Genomic DNA, 21,994 nt, shown 5'->3' on the forward strand with positions numbered 1-21,994 from the left:
GAGCAAACTGTATTGACAACACCAATATTGCATCAGTTTGCAAAAAGTGAGAAAATGGGCATTGTCTGAAAAAAATGAGGAATGCTTATTAAAGTATCTGTATTGTTCTGTGAGTAAAACTTCTTAATTATCCATGCATGAAAGTCCTTCTCAGATTCTCTTTTATTAAGGCTTGGCCAACAAATTAATATGTATAGGAAAATTTTTCCACACATTTTTATACCACTACATGTTTAGAGAATGCTAGGGATGGGCTTGCATCCTCTCTTCTATGCCTGTTAAGAGGATGAAAAAAAACCAACAAAACCAGGTGAGAAATTGCAGATAAATAAAGGCTAAGATAAAAGTCAACTCCACTTTCCACACCCATTATTACTTTAAGAATGTTTTAAATTTGAAGTTCAGGTTTTAAACAAAATTACACACGATATTCCTTGCTTACAGAAAGCATGAAGGCCAAAGATAGTTCAGAGATGATTCATGTGCAATAGATTCAATCATGTAATTTTGTTTAAGAGAAGAAATAAGTAAGATTTGTTAAGACAGTTAAAAATAAGCTCTTGAGAGCATCCTACAACTTATTCCAAACAATTTTTTTCTACGTATCCTTGAAGAAAAACAACAGCAATTGCTCTTTTAGCAAAGCATATGTCGGCTGATCTCCCAGCTGTCTTATGTCATCCTGTAATTTCACATGAAGAGATTATGAGGAAATGAATTTGACTTTTGCTGGTAACAGCTAAATAAAGTTTTAAATTAAAAAGTACAGATATAGTATTTACCAGTAATTGGTATTAAACTTTAATGTCTTTATTGGATACAGAGATCTTTTTAGAACTTAAATTTTAGGTTATTTACAAGAAAATGTACAATGCACAGTTAAAACATCATATGTCCATTACAACAGTGAACAGCAGATGTTTCTACTGGTTGTCCAGCAAGGTCCCTCCATTCACATCCAACATGACACAGAGCTGCCTTCCTTTGGACCCTGTTAAGCAGTAATGGAGGGAAAAAACAGCTTATGAAGTTTGAAAATGCATATTTACATAAAATGACTAAACTGAGCTGCAATGATTAATGGTATCTGAAAACATCCACCTGAAAACAGAGTTAAGGGAAAGGAACCTGCCTGCAGGTTTTTAATACTATTTCTCAAAATAAGTATTTTTTTCCTTCTTGGGAAGTTCTAACTAGTTCAGCAGTCCAAACTGCTACCCACAGTCTTCTAAACACTGCAATTCTCTGCCCTGGAAACAGCACTGGCATGGTCTTTTTTCAGCTAGATTTCTTTCCCTGCTCAGCTAGGAATGCTTCTCCTCTCTCACCTATCCCTTTTCCTTGTATCCTGCCTGACAGACTTCGTAGGGATGGGCTGTATGTTACAAAGACAAAACTCATCACAGGTGTTTTTCAGCTCTTATCTTTAAAGCCTGTTCACTTACACATGCTGACATTAAACACAGCATCTATTGAGTGATCCAGTATATATCCGCACTGGTATATATATCAGGATAGACCTCCAAGGTATCAGATCTCAAGAGTGGGAAGCAGACTGACATCACTAACTGATTTTTTCCCACCTCTCCCATTGCTGTTTCCCCTGCTGACAGAGCAGTGCTCAAAACAAAGACTTCCAGGATGCTCAGTTTCCCCTTTACACGATGAAGTACACAGTTCTGTTAGCAGCAGCTTGCACTCTGCCCCATCATCCAGATCATTAACAAAGATGTTAAATAGGACTGGACCTAGAACTGACCCCTGGGATACCTCCCTAATTAACGGTGTCTAACTAGACTTTATTCCACCGAGCACCACCCTCTGGGCCTGACCAGTGCTTTAAAGACTATTTAAATGCTTAACATGCCAAGCCTTTAGTTTCTTCAGCATCGATTGAACAAAGCCGATGCTCATAGATATGTATTAGCTGCTGAGATACGAAACAGTTCAGCAGAGTAAAACAGTAGGCCTAAGTCAGGTACTTTCTGCAGCACACAAGTCTCCAAGCTACCTCCTTGGTTGGTTGGGTCTTCTTTTAACTGTTTGAACACTGAGGCGAGGAGGCAGCTATAGAGATGGTGCACAAAGTAGGTTAGATTTGCTAAGCAGGCCTCATTTCAGTGAGAACAATGGAAGGTGCCCCAGCTTGTTCTGACATCTAACATGAGTTCCTGTTTATCATGCAAAATAAACGGCCACTGGCACTCTGCAATCCTCAGACAGAGTGCACATGCAATGAACATCTATTCTAAGTGAGGGGTTTGTTTTTTTTTAAATCTAGTTAACTAGCTAACATCTCCTGCTTACCATGGAGACCAAACAGTAAAATTACTATATAAAACTCAGTGAAGGTTTTATACACGTAAGTACAAATACCACATGGATCACAAACCTAGTGATATACGTTTATATAGCACTTTGTGCTGTGTGAATTCTTTATCTGTGTAAGTTGGAGTCAACATTGCAGTGACTGAACTAGAGGTAAGAAACCTTCCTGCCAAATATTTTTAAGAAATATGCTGAAACTCAACCTGAGCTCTGCATCTGGAATTCACTTCCTAAAGCAGGAAATGCATAAAACAATTCAGCAAAAAAATGGAGACAATTAATCAAAGAGAAAGGCACAAAGATCCTGACTACTTACTGCTCTGCCCAAGCCTACTGAAAGGCAACTGAGACTTTCTGTATGTGAGACAAATGGGCCTAAACTGATCTGGAAAGAGCTAATCAACAAAAATGTAGATAATCCAGGTTTTGATGATTTTAATACTTCAGTAAAACACACATTTCCCACCAAATTTACAGTTAGTATTAAAAGGGAACAGCAGCAAATATACACCAACAACCAAGACTCATTAGCAGCTTGAAGAATTCTGCAGGTCCTCAACAGAGTTAGCACATTACCTTACTTAGCTCTGGAAAGAGCTCTTGAATCCCAATGTCCAGCAGAACATAAGTTAACTGAAAGAAAATAAAGAAAATTAAGAACACTCCAAGGTAAAACTACTGGGTTTTATTTTAACTCTGAATTAGAGCTCACTCCTCTGCTTGAGCCATACATTCACTTCAGGAAATTCTGAGCTAAAAGGCAGGTTTCTCACATGTTCCAAATTACCTGTTTGTTGAGCACCGGTTGCTGCATTCCATCAAACAGAAGTCTGATGCCTTCATATTTAGCCTCTTCCCCAATGCATTTGCCTATTAAATCTAGACCAGATACCAACAAGAAATAACATAAGTCATTAGGAAGCACAGCAAAACAGCTATACAATGCAGTTACAGAGCTCCAGTAACTTTAAAAAAATAAAGCTTAAATTAAAGAAAGTTCAAGTTTTATCCACCTAAAGCAGTACATGGAAAACAAACGAGCATTTGGTTCCACCTCTATTCCTCCCTTTCTTTCAGGGCTGCACACCTAAGTAGTTACTACACTTTTTATAATATCAGTGTATTTCCTAATGCATCCTTTGATAAACCACAAATTGATTTCTTTTTATTACTTTCTGAATAACTTAGCAAATGGGCCCCTGGTTTAGAGAGCGTAAGGATGGCTCAGGTTTGTCTTCCAACTTTATGGTGTGTCTTTCTCAACCCAGTTTTCATCTGGATAAAATACAAACCATAGGAACGTTCTAAAGTTGAAAAATTATGGTATTAAGTACATCTGTAACGCTCTTGATTTCCATCGTGTCTTTATTATTCACTATGCTACAACCTTAGTCAGCAACACGTAAGTGATGGAACTGAAGTCTGGGATTTTTACCCCTAGTATTCTAGTCAAATCTTAGCAGCATGAGTATTTTCTGATTTGGAAAGCTCTGTGACTGTATTTGGGTTATATATGCTTGAATAATTAACCATATTCATACAGAGAGCCATGAAATACAGAACCTGGAATGTATCGCATCATTTCTTCAAAAGTCTGCTTTGCTCGCTTCTGTTTATCCTGGAGAGAGCGAGGTTCAGTATTCTCACAGAACACGGCATCTGCAGCGAAGACACATTAAAAAACCTCTCTTTTAGGCAATCATGTATCACTGCCATCTAAAGTATCTTTTGGATTATGGCTTCTGAGTTGAGCTTCTTTTTTGTATGCTCTTGACTGGAAGGGAATTCTAGACTTGCCAGATAATAGCCTTTCACTTACATTAACCTGATAGAATCCGGAATACCTCTCCTGTGTGGAAGACAACCATCTTTTCCCAGTTTGTTTCCACTCTTTTCAGATTTTTATAGCAATAAGTTCTAGGTTTAAATCAATTATGATTTAGGATTTTTATGATCTCCATACTTACAATTTCCATTATACTTTCAAAACTATAAACAATATGTATACCTTGTGCAAAACCACTATCTTGAACTATCAAAAATTTCAGATTTACCTATGAATGAGAACTGCTCTTCATCAGAAATACAAGGCACTCAGGTTTTAGGCTCTGAAAGACTTACTCCTGTCCTTTTTTGTCTTTCACAAGTGCTCTTTTTTGGCTTGATAAGGACAGAGCTGTCTTGATACCAGAGCTTTGGTCAGATGTGTTGTTTAGATGAGAATGCAGTCAGATAACACTTCCCTATAGTTGTGAGATAATGTTACTATTCATAATATATTTTTCTGTAATCATCATTGACAGATAACATAGCTGACTCAGCATCTTTCCACAACAAACTTGGAATCTCTTTATAGGCCACTTGATTTTTTACATCTCATTTGCTTCCTCAAGCATTGCAAAGTTTAGTTCTTGGAAACATAACAGAAGTGATCTCAAATATCAAACTAAAGCAGCATTTTCACATCAAAGATGTAACTTTTACGAACCTCTTAGCAGTGTTATCAGAGAAACCAGCCGGTGCTCCTCAAATAGCTGTTCTAACTTACAATGCAAGTAATAGTCTGTGTACAGTTCCAACGTATTTTTGAAGAGAATTCTTCCTCCCATCAAGAGATGATGCAGCCAGTCAGGAATGCGGAAAACTACCCTACCTGCAAAGTTACAGTGACACACGTTTATCAGGTTCTCCTAATACTGATGACAAAGAAATCACTTATGAAAAAGAAAAAAGAAAGACTGCAAACAAGCAAGTAATGTTAGTTTTGGTTAGTGCAACACCAAAAAAATCTGCATTCTCCAGATTGCTTATCAAATACTTCCTACTTCCCTTAGCTATTTTTATTAATTAGCTACCAAAGCATACAAGCAACCTAGGCAAAACCGAGAAAAGAGAAGGGTCCTACTCCCATAGCTCATACTCTGAGATAAGGAATGAAAAGAGATAAAACATCTGAGGAATAATGAATGATAAATTATGAGATTTTAGCACAGCAATGAAGTCTTTTTTTAAAAAATGACTGTTCCTAAATTGTATATTGTTAAGCTTGCAAGTGCTCAATTATACATGGGTGCTACAATGGAATTTTATTTCTTACCAAAGAACATGAACTTCTTATTTAGCATGAAATATAATTAAGAGAAATCACTTCTTACCAATATACATTAAATAGTCATAGACCCCTTCTACAGTCATCATTTCCATGAAGTAGTTCTGATTTTGTCGTCTTTCTGTATTCTCAGACCGGTTTGCATTATTCTTGAATAAATCACTGAAGAGCTAAAAACAGAAACATCAGACTAAAAACAGTGCATTCAAAGGGAAAAGGATAGCCATTAGTTCTTTGGGTTTGTATTTTCTTTTTTAACTAGAAGTAGCTTTCTTCTAGAGCTTTCAGAGAAAAAGAAAATAAAATCAGTTTTCCTTTATTCTTTCTTTTTTAAAAATGCTTCACTTTCAAAGTGGAGGGAAATAACCTCATTACACTATAGTATTTCACATATGCATATAATTTCATATATATAACCACATTACATTAAAATAGTCACATTACATTGCAGATTGGCAACGTCACATGTTGCCAAGATACCCAATAAACAAAACACCTGGAATCAACAAATCAGCAGGGTGACAGAGACATTAATTCATGAGCCCTTTTGATCCCAATACCTTTATGTATCTAGACTTACCCCATCCCAGGTTTTCATTCCTTTGATGCACCCCATTCTACCAATGAGGGGCATAAAGGATAAGGAGTTTGTCAGTCTTAAATCACAGAGGTACCATACGACATCCAAATGTTCCTAAAATTTCTCTTTGGCTACCATATTGGAACACGTTACCCAAGGAAGCTGTGGCTGCCCCATCCCTGGCAGTGTTCAAGGCCAGGTTGGACAGGGCTTTGTGTAACCTGGTCTAGTGAGAGGTGTCCCTGTCCATGGCAGGGAGTTGGAAGAAGATGATCTTTAGGATCCCTTCCAACCCAAATCATTCTGTGATTCTGTGATGATTTTGAAATAAATACAATAATTTCTGGACAAAATATCCAACTTCTTACAAAGAGAAAGCCCTTTTTCCCCCTGCCAGCTTGATTATTTATAGCAAAAGCTTCATAAATCTTGGGGAGTTACTGAAGTTTTGGTTTCTTTCAACTTATTCCACTTCCCATTTTATTCCTTTACCCTTCTATTTTCCCATGTTACCACCACCACAATTCCTCCATTTCCTCACCTTTGGTTCTTCCCAAAAGATATCATTATAATACTTGTAAAATCCCACAAGGCTTTTCCCTGCAACCCATTAAGGAGTACCACATAGGAGGTACTCCTTACCACCTAGGAGGTACTCCTTCTGCCCTCCCCCAAGTCTGTGGGCTCCAGCAGCTGAAAAGGATTTCTCTGAATCCTGAGGCTCTCCACGTTTAACAATACCTAGCAATCAACATTAACAGTTTATTTTAAATTATCTTATCCCAGAAAGTGTTGATGTAAAGATAAAAAAGAATTTATACAAAATACTCCTCATTATGAAGAGAAAGTTCAAAAGTTTATGCCAGGCTTCTAAAAATACAACCCAGAACTAGAAGCAAATGCAACATAATTATAGCATTGCCTTGCCCGAGATGATTGCTACTGACACGGATTTTTCTGCATCACTCCCAAATTAAAAATAATTCCAAGCAACAGGAAGTAATTTGCTTATATGTAGCTCACTTACTGGAGCACAATTCTCCCTGAAATATGTAAGTCCATAAACCATATCCAAATCACAACAGGCTCTGAATCATGCAAGCCTCTGAGCAGAACAGTCTGCATTCTTAGGAAAAATTACATCAGGAAATCTGGCAAGACGCAGCTTTTGACTCATGCTTCTTTAGGCTCACCCTTTTGTTACGTGCTGAACTGCTGGTATTATCTTCACAAAGTTCACTCAAACTAAACAACACCAAGTTATTACATAAATTACATGAAAGAGCCAATATGGTTAATGCACTGGTGGATGACTGGTATCCAGGAAAAGTAACAAACCTAAAAAGAACACATAATTATACACGCCCACTGTATGAAAGCGTCCCTGGTATGTTGTTTAAAAAAACCTGTATAAACTGAAGTCGATATCCTCCTCTATCCTGAAACTAGGACACTAGGAAAATCTTAGTTGAATTACTGTAATTTAAACAAGAGCCTCATTTATTTTTTAGATACACCCCATGACCTGACAAGAGGCGATACATACTGAGCCAAATCAAAGCAGCCCATTGTGCAATGTACATGTAGGTTCAGAGGAGTGTGTGCAGGCCAAACTAAATCATTAACAGAAGTCTGGTAGGTGATCTATAAAAAATCCCTTATCAAACATGAAGGCCATCTCAGGGCAAAGCTTTTTGACTTTCAAGTGTTATTTCAACTTCCACCCAAACCAGAAGCAGCAACTTTTGAATGTTCTATGTACCTTGGGGAACAGGCTCCCCAGAGGCACTCTGGGACCTAACTGGGGTGAGAACCAGCAGTTCGCTCTTCCCATTATTTAGATTTTTTTAGAATTAGATTTAGGTATTAGGAAGAAATTATTCCTTTTGAGGGTGGTGAGGCACTGGCACAGGTTGCACAGAGAAGCTATGGCTGCCCCATCCCTGGCAGTGTTCAAGGCCAGGCTGGAGAGGGCTTTGAGCAACCTGGTCTAGTGGAAGGTGTCCCTGTCTGGGGCAAGGGAGTTGAACTAGATGAGCTTTAAGGACACTTCCAACCCAAACCATTCTAGGATTCTATGGTACCTCTGGACATGAATAATCTGTCTTGCACCTTAAAAATAATGGTTCATTGATCAGCTGTCAAGCTTTGAAAGCTCAAGACTCTTGCACACGGCATTTCAGAAAGCAACAGCAGGTGAATGAATGCCAGTTACTGAGCCAATGTGCAGTTTTCATAAAGTCTACACTTTGCACTAATACAAGCATGTATCCTACAGTCATTAGCAATGTGTTTCTGAAAGATGCAGCAGTCATAACACAAAGTGTCATTACACATTTAGGTGTTTTGCACTTTCCAGGATTTTGGCTCAGAGGAAAGCCAAGTGATAAACATACAATTGGATATCTAAAACAAAAGTTAAGATTATATTCACAGTTCAGATAAGCATGGGATTTTGCTTCTAAATGTTTCTGCACATATTAACATTTGAGACATGATACAATGCTAACTTGTAATTAGCTAAAGATAAGCAACACAAACTCCAGTGCCCTCATTATTCACCTCTTTAAGATTAAACAGTAACTGTGATTATAACCATGAAATATTCTTAAAAGGCTTTCAATGAGGAAATTCCATGGATTGGTACCAGTTAATAATGGAAGCCAAGCTTCTGAAGTAAATGAAAGATAGAAGGCCTGTATTAAGAAAAAGACCAAGCAGCCTATATACTGTACCTTGATGGGAAAAGCTAGCAAAATAAGTATGAATGCTTACACAAAGTTCCTAACAGAAAAAAGGTGACTCAATGGTTAGTGAGTGCATACGCAAATATACACTCATAAGTGTGAAGTTTATAAAGGCAAAACCATGATAATGAACAATATCCATAGCCAGACGCATGAACTTTCCCACTGTTTTTCTGTTCATCTGCAAAGTACAGGTGACTATACCAAAATGGTAAGAACAAAGAACATACATAGTGTCTGAACCACATCACTTGGTGTAATGAAAAGCAACTGTGACTTTCTCCAAGTAACTATGCATAAAAACTCATTATACTGTTTGTGTTCCAAAAACTGTTTTCATTGCTGTTGGCAGGTCTTCAGAAGGCAGCAGAACAAGGCTTTTGTAGGCATATTTTGCAAAATCTGCATCAACTGAGAAGTCCTGACCTACTCTAGCAAGTCTGACAGAAGTATGTTCAGAAGACAATCATGCTGCTCACAGACCTTCAGAATAGAAACACAGCTGGGATAGCCAGAAATCCTTTTGGTACTCCGAGGAGGGGGGAAGCAGGGCTGTTTATTTGCTCATTCATTTTTACCAGGGAGGTTGGTAACTCTTTCAATCCAGGATATAGGATCAAACCAAATTGCTATTGGCTGTACTTAAGGTTGACTACCCACATTCATTATGTGCTTTTAACTGTAAGCCTTTCCACCAGTATTCAAAATACACACACCAGGAATACCCAAAAGGAAGCAGTGTGCAGAAAATCTTTCCAAGAAGTAGGCACATTTCTGATTGAACTCAGGCTTTCATCTGCCTCCACACTGTTTCAGGCATTTCTTATTCTGGCTGTTGAAGAAGACATAGCCTGGGTGTACCCTATTCATGGCAACAGAGCTGGCAGCACAAGCACTGGGGAATGTGTACTGTACTCTCAGCAAATTCCAACACGTTGATACTAGAATAAACAGCCCTCCCTCCTCAGAGCAGCCTTCCAATATCTAAAAGGGGCCTACAAGGATGCTGGGGAGGGACTCTTCATCAGGGACTGTAGTGATAGTAACAAGGGGTAATGAGTTTAAACTTTAACTGGGGAAGTTTAGGTTGGATACAAGGAAGAAGCTCTTTACTGTGAAGGTGGTGAGGCACTGGAACAGGATGCCCAATTAAGTGATAAATGCTATGGACCTGTTGGATAGGGTCCAGAGGAGGGCTACAGAAATGATCAGAGAGATGGAACACCTCTCCTGTAAGGAAAGGCTGAGAGAGTTGGCCTTGTTCTGCCTGGAGAAGACTCTGGGGAGACCTTATTGCAGCCTTTCAGTTCTTAAAAGGGGTCTTTAAGAAAGATGGAGAAAGACTTTTTAGCAGGGCCTGTTGTAATAGGACAAGGAATAATGGTTTTAAGCTAAAAGAGGGGAGAGTCAGGCTGGACGAGAGAAAGAAATTCCTTATAGTCAGGGTGGTAAAATACTGGCACAGGTTGCCCAGAGTGGATGCACTATACCTGGAGAGATTCAAGGCCAGGCTGGATGTGGTTTTGGGCAACCTGATCTAATTGAAGATGTCCCTGCTCATTGCAGGGGTGTTGGACTAGACCTTTGAAGGTCCCTTCCAACCCAAATTATTCTATGATTTTATGACTGACTCCATACAGATAGCTCACAGAATTCTGGTACAGACTTTTAGCACTCATGCACATAAGCAGGAGGTAGGGATGCCAGGCTGCTGCACAGCACTTGTATCTTTGCAAATAAGTCAATGAGGCACAACAGAAATGAAACTACAGAACTGAACAACTGAAGTTGATGCCACATGTATTTGGGGAGTACAAAGGGGTTTACCTTTGGTCTTGCCTTTGGACTGAACACCCTTGGTGCTTGTATTCCAAGACAGTGTATTCCAGCACAGTTTCATCTGAAATAAATTCAGTTAATGAGTTCTAAGACAACTCCCTGTCATGAGAGAAAATGCTATAAACAGAGATGATCAGATTTGCTTTCAGAAAGCACCACTAATCTGAACTAGAACAGTTTGCCAGATTAAACCAGTGTGGCTTACAAATCAAATCCAAGAAGTGACAAGATGTAAATGGCACATTGCCCTGGCACCTGGTACAAAGCTTTTCCCAAGTGTGGACTGACTTGAGAAAGAGAAAACTGTCTTCCAAAGAAGATGCAAACACCCCGACACATCAGCAAGATGGATGAATTTCAAATGTGCGTGGAAAGACTGAGCAGAGACCATAACACAATACACAGCACAATCTGGGATATCAGATCTCTAATAATTAGTTATTGATTGACTGAGTGTGTGCACTCTGGATAAACTGACAGATGGGAAATCAGCGAGAAAGTAGTCAGCACATGAATTCCTTATGCATACATGTCTCTGCTGGTCAAAATTGGTAGTATAATTTCAGGACAAACAGTTCATAGATCTGATCATTGCAGCATCTGTCTTGCAGCATCACCCCAAGGCAAAGTGTGTCAAGTGCCCATCATTAAACAATAATTATAGCTCTGCAGGAAACATACCAAAATCTGAAACTTTCCATCCAATTACAGCCAATGTCTCCCCCAGACAAAACAGATTTCATTTGGGAAAAAATAGAGAAAATCTGAAATAGATGAAGAACCAATTACTTATTCATAAAACTACCTAAAATAACTTAGAAAAACAGTGAACTCACTTTCACAATAGATAGTGAGGAAGGGAGAGCTGGGGCTACTCTCATCTGTTTTGCTCTCTGCAAAGAAAGTCATGTCATGACAAAAGCACCTCCTACAGGATAATCAGTAGTACCAGCAACAACTTGGGACTGACTCTACAAACTTGTGTCTCCAGAGGAGTGCATACACAAAGTTACTCAGTGGTGATAAGGAGGTTTTCCCTACAACAGTATTTCTGAAAATGGCATTTTAAAACAGAAGGCAGTAACGATCTGTTTTGCTTAAGGAAAACTTAGTATTCCAGAAGGAAAGTTGAAGTGCAGCCAGCACTTTTGCTTTCCTGGGATCACCTTGGTTGAAAAGAAACAGGAAAACCTCATTTCAGAGCTTGAATTTCTGTACACATGTTCTTTTACAAGAATAACATACTGAAACTTCAGAGAATAAGCTTACATTTTAACTAAGCAATGCTATATATATATATATATATATATTTAACCATGTAAAATTTAAAAAGGTTTTGTATACCTCTTTAAAGAATTCATTTTGATCCTTCAGTAAAGGTTTTTAAAGCAAAGTACAGAAAGAACCCTGTATTCATAAGGAATGCCTCAGAGTACAAAGCTTGTTGCTCAATTATATTATTTAAATATGTTAAATGCATTGAAACTATTAACTTCAGTAGTTCTTCACAGATCATAGTAAATTATTACCTGATTCTTCACAGCATGCTGTAGTACACTGTCAGCTGTTTTATAAAAAACATCTGAAGAATATATATGCATATACTGCTTCTGGCACCCCTACATCCGAGTTTTAAATCTGCTGATACATTTATACCTCTTTAATTAGACAACAATAACAAAATATCTTAACCTTGGAAATGCTGTCCAAGGTAAGGAAGGTCTTGAAATGAAAGCCACTAATTTTGCGTGTGCACGTATGTAAGCTGACACTTTTTTTTGGCTGTAGTGATTCAGACTTCATGTTTAGAAGATGAAATCTAAACAAATGGCTAAATTTAACTGCCATAATACTTGATCAGTATAAATGTTTTATGGCTGCAAATTCTGTAAATGACATAACACTATAAAAATATGCATGGTGAAGGAAATCAAAAGGTCCACTTTCTTGACAGCCGATCACCAACAAGAACCATGAAGAGATGTTGGGCTTCTAGCTCTTGTAAGAAAAGAACAAATACGGACAGCACTTTTCAATAGTATTCTTCAAGCCTCTAACTATTTTCAAATGGAAAAAAAAAGAAGTTCAGGAGCTGGACACAGTTTCTCTACAGGTATTCACTCTAAATAGATTTCCTTTTGTGATTTGCCCGGTCTTACCTTACAGTTGTGTAAGCTGCTAGCATTCACAACATCTCTGGGCAAAGAGTTCTGAAAATGTACTAACCATTGCAACAGCTACCACTTATTGTTCTCAGCCACGCTCCTACCGTCCCCATTTAATGCTTTTACACTAGAAGAGAGAGAAGGAAAAGAAACCCTAAACAATCTTTACCCTGTCCTCTCATGCTGTGCATTATTCTCTAGATTCATGTATCTCTAGTTTATCACTTTGCAAAATGAAGTGTCCCAGCTTATACAAAATTATAGAATTGTTTAGATTGGAAGGGACCTTAAAAATAAAGCCCAACGTCAACCTAGTACTACCAAGTCCACCACTAAACCATGTCCCTAAGTGACACATCTTTTAAATATCTCCAGGGATGGTGACTCAACCACTTCACTGGGCAGCCTGTGCCAGTGCTTTATAAACTTTTCAGAAAGTTTATAAAGAAATGTTTCCTCATCCAATCTAAAGCACCCCTGGTGCAACCTGAGGCCATTTCTTCCCGTTCTATCACTTGTTACTTGGGAAAAAAAAAAACTAACACCCACATAGCCCAGTTTCAACTTCTTTCCAAAGTAGGCAAGATAGCAGAAAAGCTTCTAGTATCAAGTTTTCTTTTAGAACCTCACAAATGCCGAAGTGTACGCACATTAAAAATTTTGTTCCAAACCACACCAACTCTGCAACACTGAGCTTGGGTCTCTGAAATCCTGGTCCAGACACAGTATTCTACTGTAAATTCCACAAATACATTAACAACCTAAAGCAGTCTATCACAGAAATATAAAGACCAGTGTCTTTTTAAAGCCTCTGAAGGTAAAAGAGGTCTTTCAAGTAAGTTTTACCAGGCTCTAGCCAAAAATATAGGAAGACTAAGAAAGGAACTATCTTTTCCTATAGTCAAGTAAAAGGTTAAAATTGGAAGTGCTGGGCTTTAACTGTGGCAAAGTTAGACAGAGAAACTATACGTAAGTTATACAATTAACCTATTATGTATGCCAGACATCAGTGAACTGTATATTAACATTTTAAAGGCAGACAAATATCAACACCATGACAAATTTAGCTTGTAGCACTTCGAAAAGTCACACTTTCAAACACTCAAGCTCTTCACTTCAAAGAGGAAGCTCACTCATGGCATCAAAACATTCCCCGTTTTTCACCTTTGCCTTCCCTCTTCTTTTCTCTGTACTTCCCAGGCTCTCTACTCCAAAACCAGTTAGAATTGAAAAAGAAAAACCAATCAAAACCAAAAAACACCAAATCAAAATATCCACAACCCTCGAAAATCGTTCAGACTAAGATATTTACAACACAGAAGATGACAAAGCTCTCTGCACTATTATTTTCTCTTTTGTGTGAAAAGATACAGATAGGGAAGTTATATTTATGCTGTTTCCTGTTTATTCTTTGCATTTTCAAAATATGGCCATTTTCACAACACCTTGAAATGGGGAGGTGAGATGATTTACTCTACCTTCTTGTTGTTTTCAGAAGTTGGACTCAAAATGGTAAGTTCAGGTCTACTTGGTTTAGGCTTGGGAGATTCACAGGAGTTGATAAAATTCATGATGAATGGCTCCAAATGCTGACCTTTCTGAAATAAGACATGAGCAGCCCATCACTTCAATAATTATAGGAAGGGGGAAAGACCAAAAAAAAAATCCAACCCCTCAACTGAGTTTCCAAACAACTTTTTGACTAGCCTCTAAATTAGTAAGCACATAAAATTAGTTACAGAAGTTAAAATGTTGGCAGCCTGGAAGCCTTACTCACCTCTTTCATCAGCTTTCCTGGAACAGATTTTATAATTTTACCTATAGTTAGAAACAGACAAACAAAAACTTTCTATTATCAATGCCTGATCTTAAAGACATTTTGCTCTGCTACGTTTTATATACTCATTGTCTAGTACTGAATTTAAAATACAACAGCTTTTTAAAACAGGATTTTTTTTCTAATCTGACACAAACAGCTATGAAAATGAAGTCTCCCACGTATCCAGCTTATAGCTTAGTACTCTTCAAGAACAGATACCTAAATATGAAAAATACACAGATGAATACCTGAATACATTTTTTTTCCTAAGAATAAAAGTACTCCAGATCTACCTTTGTAATTTTTATAGAGACTCAAACATAAACAGCTATTGCACTGTAACAGCAGTATTATGTGACACCAGAATTGCTAAATTTGTCTGTATTTTTCATCCTTTATAAACATTTCTCACAAAAAATGAGACTCTCCACTTTCCCTGGTAATAATCAGATCATCTGGAGAGAACATGGATCCAGTCTTGAAAATACTGATGAGTAAAGTTTTACAAATTGGACAGACTATAGCTGGGGTCTTAGAAATCAGCTCTTCTGTCCTGGTATGGCTATCAAGATACAGCACAGTAACTCTGAATGCTGAAAAATTAAAGTGTCTAGGATTAGTTTTATTTTAAGTACTACATTTATAGTAATAGTTTTCTTATCTACATGTCATTAAATCTGGAACTTACACTGGGAAGTATGTACAATGATCAAATGATAATAGTAAGATTGCTCATTCTCCTGAAAAGCCTACTTTAAATGCCAAGACTTGTCAAAATGTTTTGTTGGTTTTTGTTGGGGTTGTTTGGGTTTTTTTGGGAAGTGAAGCATAGTTTCAGACATGAGATGCATTACAGTGAACACCACAATTATAAGCTTTTTTTTTTTAACAACACAGTTGGATCTATAGGGGAGGTCTGAAGCAAAATGAAACCATTTAACTGGAGGATGACCACAAAAATCTCATTCAATAACCAAGTAGGCACACTGAGAAAATGATCACTCCAGCAGGTTCACACCAGGAACAGATTTTAATCAACTAACACCCAAAGGTAGTTTATATTACAAAATCATTTGTACCATCACACTGTAAACAATGACCAACTTGCGCAGATTTGACTCGTCACAATACCATAAAGTCTTCCTCAACTGTGATACTTGTTAGATTTTAGTTTGCTTGCTGACACAAAAAATCAAAAGCAACTTCAACACTTTTTCCATAATCTCAAAGTGTCTTTTTCTTCAAGGAAAGGGTATCAGCATGTCTTGATTGCTGAGCTATAACTTTAAGGGCTGTGAAGGAGCAGGGTTATTTTCCTTGTCCCTTCCTTACCCAAGTTACCTACTCTTCCTATCTACTCTGCTATTTATCTCCTACTTGTCATCTACTCTACTATCTATCTGCTACTCATTATCTACTCTACTACCTATTCATTATTCCTATCATCCAATTACAGTATCTACAGCATTACTATTTATCAGGATAAACAACTAACATATACATACCAAGATTCACATCAGGCAACATTTTATCAAGAAACTGAGTCTCTCCTCCATTAGGCGACAGAAAGTCAGCTAGAAGCTGGCTGTTACTTAGTTCTGGATGTTGCAGAAGTTTCTTTGAGATGGAAAGAAAAAAGTCTAAGTACTTTAAAATGAATCTTTAAAAAAAAAAATCAGTTTTTGCACAGCAAAAAGATATTCAATGAGCATTATATTATCATAGATATTGTCATCTGCTTCTGCTTTCAGTCACATGAAATTTTTACAAGTTTTATTTCCCCACTTGATCCCTTTCTAAAACTCAAGTTACTTAGAAACAAAAAAAAGACCCAAAACCCCACCAAACCAAATTTATAATCTTTTATTATTTTTATATAACTAGTTTTAGAGTATTCTTTGCTCCAGAGGTTAGTTTGATACCTGCAGATATTCCTGAAACTCCTCTCTCTTGGATTTTAAGAACTCATAGTTCTTGGGGCCAATGATTCTCTTCGAGGGAAGCTGAGCATCAGGAAATGTACCTAAGAAAGATATCAAGGAGATTAAATTATTCTTGTAATGCAGCAAACATTGGTTTCATTATTTCAAATTTCAGCTCACTACTGAATGATAATCACAGCAGTGGGAAAGTGGCTTTACTGATACTGGAGAACATACCATGAAACTCAGTGAGCTTCGACTCAAGTACATAAAATTCAAGATACCTCCTGTAGACAGACCAGTGCTCAGGTTCATGCCCAACTGGGAAAAAGCCAAAACAAACACAACATTAAAAATAAACCTGGCTTTATGCCACTTGAGACACAAATTATTACAGGAAAAACCCCTCAATTATATTAGTACCCCAAAATGCATTAAAAAAAATCCCAGCCAGGTAATTAAAGTGTTAAATTAAAATGCATACCTGGTAAATAGATATGGTACTAGCAAGGAAATTATGATCTCATTTAGGGGAGCCCTAAAATCTAAACAGTGGAATGCTGCATAACTTCAAAATTCATTAGGACTATGTTAGATCTATTTTCAAACGTTTAGCCAAATGATTTACAGAAATACCACTTGTTGAATACAGTGCTCTGCACCATCCCATATCCTGATCATTCTTCCTCCTAGAAGATATCACTACAAAACTCTTAAACACTTTGGCATAGCATGGAAGTATTAGTTCCACCAACACAAATCTGTGCAGCCCCAGGATGAGGCAGTCTCTCCACTCAATATGGATGCATTACTATCTAGATACTGATGAACTATCTGCAAGCCAAAACCCTTCCTAATAAGCAAAACATATTCATTTCCCAAGAACTATATTTTAAAAGTTATATAAGGAGTTATCTGTTGTTCATTTTTCCACAGTTCAGAGTGAGTGAAAGGAAAATATGACAAATCTTTATTAATATGAATTGTGGGATCAGGATTTTTGCAAGATAGACTCTTAAACTTTGGCATGAAGTCTAAATGGAACTGATTCACGCCGAGTTGTCAGTTCTCAACTTGCAAATACTAAATGTGATCATTTAGCTGTCAAACAAATTTCCTCATAACTTTCAAGTCGTTATTTCAAAACCAGAACAACATGTATGCAAAACACACTGCAACACCCATCAGAATACAGTACTCTATAATGTTTTGAGATCATTTCTAAATGACTTTAACTTATCCACAACATTGCATACCTGCCCTTCTATCATTTCTCTCTACATCAATGCAAAACACAGGAATTCTCTCCTTTCTGTCTTTTCTTTCCAAGGAGGGATCATCAAAAAAATCTACGTATGGGATGCTAATTTTCCATGCAGCAAGGTTGCGGGGTGTATTTGGGGTAGTAACAGCCTCCTCAGGAGAATCATCTTCCATCACCATAACACCTTCTTCAATCTGTAAAGATTCAAACATCAATATCAACTGTTCTAATTGGTACAGTCTACCTTTACAAACCTCGTATATGATAATGAAACATAAATCATGTCTTTAATGTGTGTCACTAAGAAAAAAAACACCCATTACATTAATGGAGTTTCTATGTACACTGATTTCTGGTTTTAGATCTACTGCAAATTAGTTTGAAATTAGCAGTATTTAGAGAGATCTGAAAGTTTTTATAGTGTTATCAAGTTCCATAAACTGATACTTAAGGGGAGAGAGTGAGTGAGGGAGCCAAATACTAAAGGAAACAGCTGGAAGAAAGCCTTAGACACAGACTGAATGCTACATGAACCAGCCTGGGTCCAGCAGATTTAGCTGCACTGCATTTTCCACCATACAAGGATGCAAACTGGAGATCTGAGCTTACGAGGTCAGGCCAAGAAGCTAGGCAAACACAAGAGATAGAAGCCAATAGTGCACCAAGCTAGGGTCTCCTATCCTCATAGCAGAGTGCAATGGAGTATGTTGCGGACACATGAATCTGACTTGCTCTGCAAGGTGCAACACAGCTACAACTGGCACTGAATTATTCCCACAGCCTAGAGGGCTTTTTAAAGACATCTGCATTCCCTATCAGCTCCAGTTTCAGCATCTTGACCCCAGAAATGGATGCACCAGGAAGCAGCATGTGCCTAATCCTTGCTGGCTACACATAGAGTAGTTCAGGTGCACGGAGTTCATAAACTCAGACTCCATGCCATAAAACATTAACACTGATTTTAACATATGCAAGCAGACTTTTAGAACCAGTGCCATTATTTCGAACTTGAACTGCAGTCCCAGTACTACACTGACACTCACTTTATGCTCCTAACACTGCTCATCACAGACAGGCTGAGCTGCCCAAAGGCAATTAATCACCCAGCTACCGCACAGCACACTAAATTCTCAGGTCCCAAACAATGACAAAGGAAGCGCTACAAATCTTTTATGACCACAAACAACAAAGATTATCTTAAATATCTGGACTAAAAAAGCCAAGCTTTCAGCAGCTACCCTTGGAAAGCTATTTATTTCTCCAACCAGTGTGCAACCCAATTCGCATCTTCATCACACACACACAAAAGAATAATAAAAATGACCCAAAGGAATGAACATTAATTTTAGAAAGAGAAGACAGCACCCATGGGAAGGAAGGGTAGGGCTGGCCTTAGACTCAAAACAGGTGACAAAGTAAAGCAGAATGAAGAATCTGTGGGGAGATTAGACCTCGATAAAGATGCACTGGGGCAAAATGTTAAGCAACAATTCAAAAGTACATTATTTCAGTAAGTCCTCACATAAAGACTGGAGAATACCACCACTTGTTAAACAGGGGATTTTAACATATGCATTTACAATGTATGAAACTACAGCACAGTGGAAAAAGCATGAATGCCAGTTTGAAGTCCATTTCCCTTAGCTTCATAATTTAAAGCCAAATTCCACTCAAAGGCCAAGCCTAGGTGGCTTAACGAGTTTTTCCTGTATTGGGAAAATCCAATTAATGCTTTAAGGCAATACAGCGTCCCTGAAACAATTTTGGCTGTGTCTCCATTACAATATTCACATGATCATGACTCCATTGCAGCTGAAGCATAAATGGTTCAACACACATGAGCAATCTTTGTTCAGTTTTGTTTTGCCTTTGCATAATACTGAAATGATCCTTAACCTGGTTACAGCATGGACCTTTGTCTTCCAAAATAGATCTCTGTGGATCCACTAACTGAATCTCTTCTAAACACCTTTTTGCTTCCATTACCTGATTTATTTGATAAAAAGAGAACCTGTGACAGGTGCAGAGTAGAGCTGCTGCATACAGACCATGCTCAGCTGTGCTGGTTCACAATTTGAGAGCTAAATCAGAGGCTGTGCTCTTTCATAAAGCAAACACAAATAACCCTAACTTGGAATGAACAATTTGGGCTTACAAACTGCAGGGCAGACTTGCATCAAAGAATGGAATAAATAGGACAGATGCTCTCTGATCTGCAACAACAGGGTTGTCAGGTAACTTTACAATCGCAAAGCCTCTGTATGAGGTTTTACCCTTATTTTCCCCCTTCCCCAGGCTTCATGCAGTTGTCACCACTGGACAGAAACAGCAGAACAGCATTTCAGGATAGCAACTCCAAGTCAGCAACATCTGAGCTTCTGCAGATGGGGCAGCATGAACTGGGTGCAGTTTGTACTCACTCCCTCACCCTGTGCAGGCTGCCAAAATTATCACCTCATAATCTATCCTGACTTAATGTGTACATCTGCATTAGCACTCAATATATAGCCTCCATTAAGACATCCTTTCAAAAATGAAAGATCATTCCAGAAACACTCAGACTTACCCAGTTATGTAGTCCTTGACTGAACTAAATGCTGAAGCACAGACGTGACTGAAACTCAACTCTTACCTGCATTTTCCAACTATTTCTTTACAATTCATTTTCCACTGATTGCAGTCCTCACCTCCTCCTATTTATTTAGTTTTATACAGTGGACTAAGCTATTAGTTGATACAGTGATTACACTCCCAGCACTGCAGTCAGTGTAAGGTTTAGAGCAGGTAGGAGGCAGTCATCCGTAAGTGCTCATAAAGAGGCCATAACCTTCTTCACTCAGCCCTTCCAAAGTTATACATAATCATCAGCAAAGGTTCACAGGCTCATAACCTCTTTTCACCAGACCCTTCACCTAATTTACAGCCCAGTTTTGGTAATCATCCTTTGCAAATTCCCAGGCTTTTCCACTATGACAACCACAGCATTAACTGTAAGCCAAGATGCATGAATTCCTGGGGTTTTTAATCCTCTTTCTTGGTGGTCTGCTTAAGATCACCAAGCTCAAAACAGGTTACCCCAGACTCTTTCCACTTGTTTAATCTGACAAAACCACAAATCAAGTCTACAGGTCTTCTGGTTGCCTTGGTAACCAGTTAAAGCTGTGCTTTAACATGCAGAAGATCTTTTGCTGACAAAGATTCAGTGTGGTTTCGTGGAATATTTGAAATGTAGCTGACAACTATTCAGTGTGGTTTCATGGAATTACTATTATCATATTAGCAGCTTACAAAGTGGCTGCCCAGAGCTACAGAAAGCTGCTAACACGTTTCTATGCCAACATGATTTCCTTAGACTAAATGGATGTTTCTGATAGGCTTTAGCTGTGTCAACATGACTTTGTCAAAAGACTGACATTGTTCAGTTTCCTGTCACAATGCACACAACTCGTTTCACTGCCATGCTTTACCTTATATTTGCCTTGAACCCACAAAGCTTACATAACACCAATTACTTAAATAACTAATCAGAATCTGGGTAGGAGGAAGTAACTCCCACACCCTCCGTATACATAAGCTAATCAAAAAGTTGCTAAATCTGTATATTGCACTGTCACCATCTTGTAATTATACTCTAATTTCCCAGATCACATCTTTAATTTCTCACAGAGCTCTTCCTCTGACCCTGTGAATGTCTGCTAGGAAATTACACCTCAGCGTTTACTGTGACAATATTCATGTTGAATTCTGTATATTCAGTATTCACTCATGAAATGAAGTCACAGCTCTGTCCAGCTCTTCAGACACACAGCAGCTTTACAACAGTGTTTTCTTTAACAAATTCTTCTTCCCATCCACACATACCAAGTGAAAGGACGCAAGTATTTCTTAAATTTTGTCTAATGTGGGTTTAGTTAAAAAGTAATCTCCATTTATTTAATGAAGGCAGTTGAGACAATGCTGTGCCTAAAAATTTCCATTCTTGCCTAGGCTAAAACCATTCTGTATATTTGAAAACCTTCCTTAGTAATGATTAGACTCTATACTGTCTGTCTGTTTCAAGTAACCTCTTGTGCTCTGGCACAAAAATGTGTTTCTTCTTTGAGCTTCTTTGATTATACTTCTACTAATTCTTCTACTATAGGAGAATTATCCTTCCATGTCCCTTGGCTAGCAGAATCTACAATAGGAATGGTGAAGAATTAACTCTTTTCATTAGAATCT

The 21,994-nt window shown here is 38.0% G+C and overlaps 1 protein-coding gene and 1 long non-coding RNA gene across 4 annotated transcripts in view; one reads left to right on the forward strand and one right to left on the reverse strand.

Annotated features, from left to right (window-relative positions):
• The window catches only part of LOC134158438 (uncharacterized), a 411,508-nt gene that overhangs the window by 95,182 nt on the left and 294,332 nt on the right, over positions 1 to 21,994 (forward strand). The window lies entirely within an intron of this gene.
• SNX14 (sorting nexin 14) overlaps positions 789 to 21,994 on the reverse strand; it is a 54,895-nt gene continuing 33,689 nt past the window's right edge. For 2 of the 3 annotated variants that reach the window (XM_062608344.1, XM_062608343.1), the window contains 12 exons: positions 17,766 to 17,967; positions 16,747 to 16,830; positions 16,510 to 16,610; positions 16,093 to 16,204; positions 14,546 to 14,586; positions 14,247 to 14,366; positions 5,484 to 5,607; positions 4,817 to 4,981; positions 3,892 to 3,987; positions 3,116 to 3,207; positions 2,905 to 2,961; positions 789 to 991 (listed from right to left, as the gene is read on the reverse strand). In XM_062608344.1, coding sequence (XP_062464328.1) covers positions 953 to 991; positions 2,905 to 2,961; positions 3,116 to 3,207; positions 3,892 to 3,987; positions 4,817 to 4,981; positions 5,484 to 5,607; positions 14,247 to 14,366; positions 14,546 to 14,586; positions 16,093 to 16,204; positions 16,510 to 16,610; positions 16,747 to 16,830; positions 17,766 to 17,967 — 1,233 coding nt within the window. In that variant the 3' untranslated portion in view covers positions 789 to 952. The remainder of the gene's footprint in view (positions 992 to 2,904; positions 2,962 to 3,115; positions 3,208 to 3,891; positions 3,988 to 4,816; positions 4,982 to 5,483; positions 5,608 to 14,246; positions 14,367 to 14,545; positions 14,587 to 16,092; positions 16,205 to 16,509; positions 16,611 to 16,746; positions 16,831 to 17,765; positions 17,968 to 21,994) is intronic. The other variant, XM_062608345.1, reaches the window with a different exon arrangement.

The sequence above is a fragment of the Pezoporus occidentalis genome, unplaced genomic scaffold (assembly GCF_034315485.1).
Source record: "Pezoporus occidentalis ecotype Australia unplaced genomic scaffold, CSIRO_AGI_Poc_V1 ctg13, whole genome shotgun sequence".
Taxonomy (NCBI): domain Eukaryota; kingdom Metazoa; phylum Chordata; class Aves; order Psittaciformes; family Psittacidae; genus Pezoporus; species Pezoporus occidentalis.